Genomic DNA, 6,938 nt, shown 5'->3' on the forward strand with positions numbered 1-6,938 from the left:
TCATGTTTCATATTGTCATGTTGTCATGTTTTTCATATTGTCATGTTTCATATTGTCATATTGTCATGTTTTGACTGTACAGTCTTGCCGTCACTGAAGAAGCCCATCAACGTTGAGTCATCTGCATGGTCCCCGGCAGCAACTGCATCAGGAGAGGAGAGGTGTCACTGTCACAATCAAGGAGAAGACTTTTGGTTTCTCATCATGTAGGACTTACCTGTTAGAGCCGACTCATATGCCTGGCCAGTAATTCCTGCAGTGGAGGTGCAGGTGTCGGAGCAATGTTGGGTGGAAGATCTGGTTGAGGCTGATCAAGTGAGGATGTCGGGGCTTTGTACTGCACATCTGGGTCCTGACGGCGCTCATACACCATGTCCATGAGCCGGTGTCTGAAGTTGGTGGTGCGAGGCTTGTAAATCTTTTTTATGACCCATTTGCCTGAGCGCCTGCAAGCGACCCTCTTGTGACGCAGTGCACCTAAAATGAAGGAGAAAAAAGTTTTGAGAAGGACTCACCATTGAAATTATGCAGCAAGTGTAACAAATACAATGTTATATATCTGCTCCCAAAACACACCTGTAGTAGTAGTGGCTTGCCTCCTCTTTACAATATTTTCATTGTGCTCCATAATGGCAAGATGAGATCTCTCCTGCATCCCCATATAGGAGAAGTGTTGGCGCTTAGGCATGTACTTCAGAAGAGCACTGTGGAACACCTCCAGCTCACCTGTGTGTTGCAGCATGAAAGCACATAAACATCTAGGGCTCCATCTTGCGCCACCCTTATCCCTAAACTAATTTTCCATTTTTACTATTTTAAAAAAACCTTTTAAAATAGTTCAACTAGCCATCTACATTGAGACATTGTGAGCTTGTAGATCGGCTATTTGAACTATTTTAAAAGGTTTTTTTAAATAGTAAAATATGGCAAATTAGTTTAGAGATAAGGTGTTGCGCAAGATATAGCCCCTACTGTAAAACAGTATGTATCATTTGAAAATTGGAACTTACCAGTATGCATGAAGAGCCCCATTTGACCAAGGTCCTTCAGAAGCCTACCATCCTGTACCAGTGAGGCCAGCGTCCTGAAGGATGCAGAGTCACTCTTCAGCCACTTCGTCTTCCGCCGCTGATCTGCACTGAGTGGAAGATGACAGCACCGGTACGTGTTGCCATCCTCTATCCACGTGTGCTCATCACACACATGGTGAAGGACAGACAGCCAGCGCTGCTGCAGTAGCTACAGTAGTGTGAATATCAGTTACACTGCTTGGTAATGACTGGCACAATGGAAAGAAATTGCAACTGTCTGAGAACAATCCAGAATATTATAGATGCACAGATCCCTCACCTCTGTGTCACCCTCACAGGTTCCACAGGAAAACCACATGTGGTTATAAATGGACCTTTGAAGAACATACATCAAGAAAAAGTGATTAGACATCCCGAACAAATGGCATGTTTGAAATGTGTCTACTTTGACGAAACACTCACATTGTCCAACCGCGCAATAGCTCCATGCATTTTTTCTGGCTTCTGGATTTCAACTTTTTTAGGAAACCTGCAAAAACAACACACACACAGTGCACTGTATTGCATCACAGTATATAAGCATAATATGAGCTTAGTATATAAACAGCTTTGAACCAGAGACATTATTTTCTCACCGTTCTACACAACCAATACCCGCCATAAATAAAGCTAACCTTTAGCAGTATGCCATATATCAAACTCGTGTTTGATCTCGGGGTGTTCAATCCTCATCTTCCTGATTGAGGGAGAGCGGTCTGTGGCTATCACCTCCACATCTAGCCCCATACCAAGCAGCACTGCAAGTATGGAAATTTTATTTATGAAGTGCCTTTCAAAACATAGTTACAAGGTGCTGTACAATTATCAAAATGAAACAAACAAGGCAACATAACAGCAATAAAGCATAATGAGGACCTGTCAGTCCACGCTTGAAGCCCTTTGGTTCCATCATAACGGAGCTGGATGCTTCTGTGACGTGGAAGGAGGAGCAAGAAACAAAACGCAGCAGAACCGAAAGTTATTTCAATAACAGCATGCTACTACACTCGACGATCCTGCTGTGAACACAACATTTAAAAACCTAAAAATTACCAACATGAAGGAGTAATGGCAGTATTTTGCACTGAATCCAGGTGAGTCACATCTGGCATCACACAAGAGTTGGGGCAGTTGTTGGGGCCACATATCATCATCCTCTGGTGCCTGCTTCTGGAAGACTCGTGCCAGGAGTTCATTCCGCTGTTGCTGGTACAGTGCCTCAATGGCAGGGTGTAGATATGCCTTTTGGATTGCATGGAATGTTGTGGTACCAATCATATGCAACTTCATTGCCTTAGACCACTCTGAAAGCTCAGTGAAGGTGCCCCCCGTAAACAGAACAGAGGCAGCAGCTTGCAGGTTGACCTCTGGCATTCCCCTGACATCCGGCGATGACCTCCATGTGTCCTTGTGGCCGCCATTGCACTGCCACTTGACTTTCAGCTGTGCACCAGTATAGAACTTGTGCACATTTGTGTCAAGGATAGCTTCTCCACAGACCTGGCAGAACTTGAAGAGGGACATTATTCTCTCCTCATCCACAAGGACCTTCCCAGTAAATCTCACGTCGTCGTCGTCGTCCTCCTCCTCCTCCTCCCCAGATGAGGTTGTCTCGGGCTGGAAGCTGTCATCCCCTGGGTCATCAGCCTCCACACTGGTCTGAGAAGAACTCTCAAATTCACTGGAACGATATCCTGTGGTCTGAATGAAAAACAGAATTTGATAGCAATCTCTTTCATATGAAACTTTTAATTACATATGCAGCTAGAAATGGATGACAACCTATATTCTCAAGTGAGTTTTTTTTTTTTTTTTCAAACAGCAAGGCTAACTTACAGATTGACCTGGCCCTGCCACTGCCACTGGAACGCTGTACGACGGTTCCTCTGGCACTGCCACTGCCATTGGAACGATGTACGACGGTTCCTCTGCCACTACCACTGGAAGTTCTGGAACGCTGTGCACCGGTTCCTCTGGCACTGCCACTGCCACTGGAACACTGTGCGACGGTTCCTCTGTCTGGTTGAGAGTAGAAACAGTTACTACAAAACATTTCTACATCTGGACAGCTGTATGAGGCCTGGTGAGGAATGGTTTAGTCCAGGGTTAGACAAGGTTATATTTGTGTACAATCAAAATATGTTGGAATTATCTATGTGGTGTCATTAAAATTAACGTTGACAATTGACATGGCACACTGCCTATTTAGAAAATACAAACATGGCACTTTCTAAAAGGTTGTAGACCCCTGGTTTATTTAAAATAGTTTCTCAGACTTGTTGTCCAAGCAATATACACATTTGTTTTATTTTGGCATTATATAAATTTGACTCGTTTCTTTTCCTGACTAACACTAATCATGTGAGGAATATGAGAAGTGTAAGATCACAATAAATGGCATTACAGCAGTGCTGTGAAACATCTGGCCCAGTCTGTGACCAGTTTGGAGGGAGGGAGGCATTATTGAACTATATTTTCCAACGTTGAAAAGTGAATTTGAAAGGAACTGACATGTTCCTCCAAATGTTTACAGTTGTGGGTTTTGATAGCGAAAATACGTTTATTAAAACGCCAAACAAACAACAAAAAATATTGGGCCACCATGGCATGGCAGCCAAATGTATAGACCCACATTTATGCTATGTTATAGCCATGTTTTCTCAATGACTGAAGTCATGTTTCATACTGTATACTAAATACTACCACGATTCGATCAAAACAGTACTATGACAATTATTATGGCCACGCTACACCAGGCTTTTCTCGCACGTTTACCCTAAACGCGCGGCGAGCGTTTTGTGCGCGAAAAGCCTGGTGTAGCTTGGCCGTTACTGTAAATAACTTTATATGAGTACCTCTGTGCGACTCCTTTTCGCTGGCGGAGGTTCAACGGCCTCTGCTTGTTCCTCCAGGTTGATAGAAGGAACCGCGGTGGTCGACAGCACGGCTCCAGGCTTTCTACCACCCATAAGACGGTACCTCGTCATGTCGCCCCGTTCAAACTCCTCCGGTTGGAAGTGCAGACTACACACACGCTCATTCTGTAGCTCCATGAGTGGCGTGTTCTCGTTGTACTTCGGGTTCCTGATTGCTCTGACCCATTCCCTGCAACGCTCTGGGTCGTTGACTGGGAATTTGAAAGAGCTAACTTCACCAGGATGATCCCTCCGCTTCCGAGCTGTACAGTGTGGTACCGCGCAACGTCGACACACTGACATGATTACACTTCCAAAAAGTCGCAAATACAAATACTACTCAAGAAACAAATCTGATAACTCAAGACTGCTCTGAACTCCTACTCTACAAAGTGAATATGGCGCTCCCGAGATTTTATACCCAGCACCTGGGCGCTAAGCATGCCCAGCTGTGTTGACAGGTGTTGTGTGTATAGCCTGGTGATGTTATTGTCTATTCAACCTGGGTGCAACCAGCGTGGATCACAGGGTGGATGTGTTTGGGAACCGCGCCCCCTCGGGGAGGTTGGCTGCGCAAAGCATTCTGGTAGTTGACGTTATTAAGGAACACGGAAGAGTGTCTCTGACGTCAAAGCCACTTCGATAATATCAAATATCTAAAACCAGAGATTACACAAAAAATAACGCCAGGAAAGGGTTCTAAATCTTATAAAGGTCATTGATATATATTTTTTTGCTAAAAGGGTGAAGTGTCCCTTTAAAAGATCTCGCAGAGTACAACAATAATGCAAAAGACTGTGTAAAGAAATGGGAAACTGTCATCTAACCACATGCTTCAAAGACATGAAAAGAAGAAGAAGACCCCGAAAGTCCGGACATCTCACCCCTGGTGAGTAGTCTGGACGTTCAGGGTGAGATGTCCGGACAACTCACTTGGAGGGGCAAAAAGGGTGAGTTGTCTTTTTACCGATAGATTACCCATCGCCTGTGGAGGGCAGCATTACACTCGCCAGTGTATAGCCTGCCGGAAACCAAACAAAGAAGAAGAAAAAGAGTGTGTTGCTGCACAGACGAAAGGAAGTGAGACACAGTTGGAGGAGAGATGATGCAAGATATGGAACGAGTGAACAGTAATTCAGATAAACTGTGTTTTATATTATAAGGTTGCAGTACACAAACTGCATATTTTGTGTCTTAAGAGTGTTTACACAACAATCTGAGTGAGAGGACAATCTGCACGTTTGGAGCAACTGAATGTCTACACGAAATTCAGGGACTGTTTGGTTTGTGACATGCTAACGCTAGCTCAGTGAGTTTAGAGCCTGTTCATTGCACGTGGACAGATGTTTTCTAGACATAGTATAACTTCCACAGTTGGACTATTGATGTGGTAGTCTGTTTGTTTTCGACTGGAAGACACAAAGAGGACATTCCAGTTGGGAAGAGAAGATCGTGTCTGGACTCAGTGATGTAAATAGGTTTTCAATGTAATGGGTCCCGGGATGCACAGGTGATCATTCAAATGAGTCCCAAAAAATTCTTATGAGTCCCAAAAAAAATCACACCTGTGTGAAGTGAGTGGTGCAACTCCGTGTGGGGGTTCGCGGGGCGGGGGGAGGACGGGGATGTTCCAGACCCCCAGGAACACGCCCAGGGGGGCGGGCCGGTTCTGGCATGCCGCGTCGCGTCCGAAACGGTTGAGAATGACAGAATTACCGTGTGGCGGCCCCTCTACTGTACCCTCTACTGTACTGTAATGTACTGGCACCCCCGAAAGCATACAGTTAATACGTGCGTGTGTGTTTGTGTGTGCATTAGGTTGCGCACAGATGGTGAAAAACAACCATGCTGTTTTCGTGCTCATACCCAGACACCCAGACACCCAGCCACCCACCCACACACAGCTCCGTAAGGGAGTGGTTGCACCACTCAAAAATAATAATTAAAAAATATATATTTTATTTTATAAAAAAATATATATAAACATATCAAATAGGCCTATACAGTATATTTTTAATGTAGGCTAGTAGTATTAGCAAGCACAACTCAGTAAGAAATACTAATAGTGGGCAAGAGTGGATTTAACATAGCTTGCCTTAAACCAACCAAAAGTTGTTTGCAGTTGCAATTATTGTACTTAGTCAAAATATCGGCGTGTGTTACACAATGTGTGTTTCCCATTGAATCGGGTCTGCTTGTCACGCTAAAACATGTTCCCCTAAATATTTCTGTCGGAGGCAGCGCCGTTTAGTTGAGAGAGTTGCGACATCTCCATTCACTGCTTATTCGTGGGGCTGCATGCGTCACTGATCACTCCATTGTCGTCACTCTCTGTCTCTAAACAGCTCTAGTCTAGAGGCTGCGCTCAGTCAGAGCCAACATGGCGGCGCACAGCGCGCTGTGTTGACAATGTTGTTACAGACTAGTGGTTCTACAAGAACGATTCCTACGTGGATTTTATTTTTTATAACATAGGATGAGGTCGGATGCGGGCATGCAAAATGATCGTGTCCGTAGATTATTGTTTTACCACATTTTTTCCCCCCGCGATTTCTTTTTTTTCACGTGGATTGTTATTACTGTGTATGCTGAGTACAGTAGTCACTACTAGTCACTCTGCGTCCACGGGACGCAGAGGTTGAGCGGAGGTTGCGGCCCAAAACTATAAAGTGCGTTTTGGGACGCAAAACGCAGCCTATTTACATCACTGTGGACTGCACAACTGCTAGGCTGCTGCTGTACCTGCAACTGTGAGTTGCAGGTTGGAGCTACAGAAACATATCATCTTTTATTTTGCTCACCGAGGAGTGAAGGGGTCATTCTTGGTTTGAGGCCACAACGCACACAAGCAACGACCAGGCCTGCAACTTAAAGGTTTTGGGGAACTTAGAATAGTTTTGCCGGCTTTAAGGGACTGTCTTTGTGTGAGTGTGTGTGTGTGGGCCCACAACTT

General features: G+C 44.7%; 1 protein-coding gene across 1 annotated transcript; it reads right to left on the reverse strand.

The window, feature by feature from the left end:
• Positions 1-220: 220 nt before the first annotated feature.
• On the reverse strand, positions 221-4,299 carry LOC306919408 (uncharacterized protein; the record flags this gene model as incomplete). The annotated part of the gene is made up of 6 exons (XM_079532195.1): positions 3,926-4,299; positions 2,907-3,089; positions 2,124-2,771; positions 1,011-1,239; positions 577-726; positions 221-477 (listed from the first exon to the last, which is right to left on the reverse strand). The coding sequence occupies exons 1-6, from the start codon at positions 4,286-4,288 to the stop codon at positions 221-223; spliced, it is 1,830 nt and encodes a 609-aa protein (XP_079388321.1). The 5' UTR covers positions 4,289-4,299.
• Positions 4,300-6,938: the final 2,639 nt, after the last annotated feature.

Source organism: Electrona antarctica (assembly GCF_951216825.1).
Source record: "Electrona antarctica genome assembly, contig: scaffold_25, whole genome shotgun sequence".
In the NCBI taxonomy this organism is placed as follows: Eukaryota; Metazoa; Chordata; class Actinopteri; order Myctophiformes; family Myctophidae; genus Electrona; species Electrona antarctica.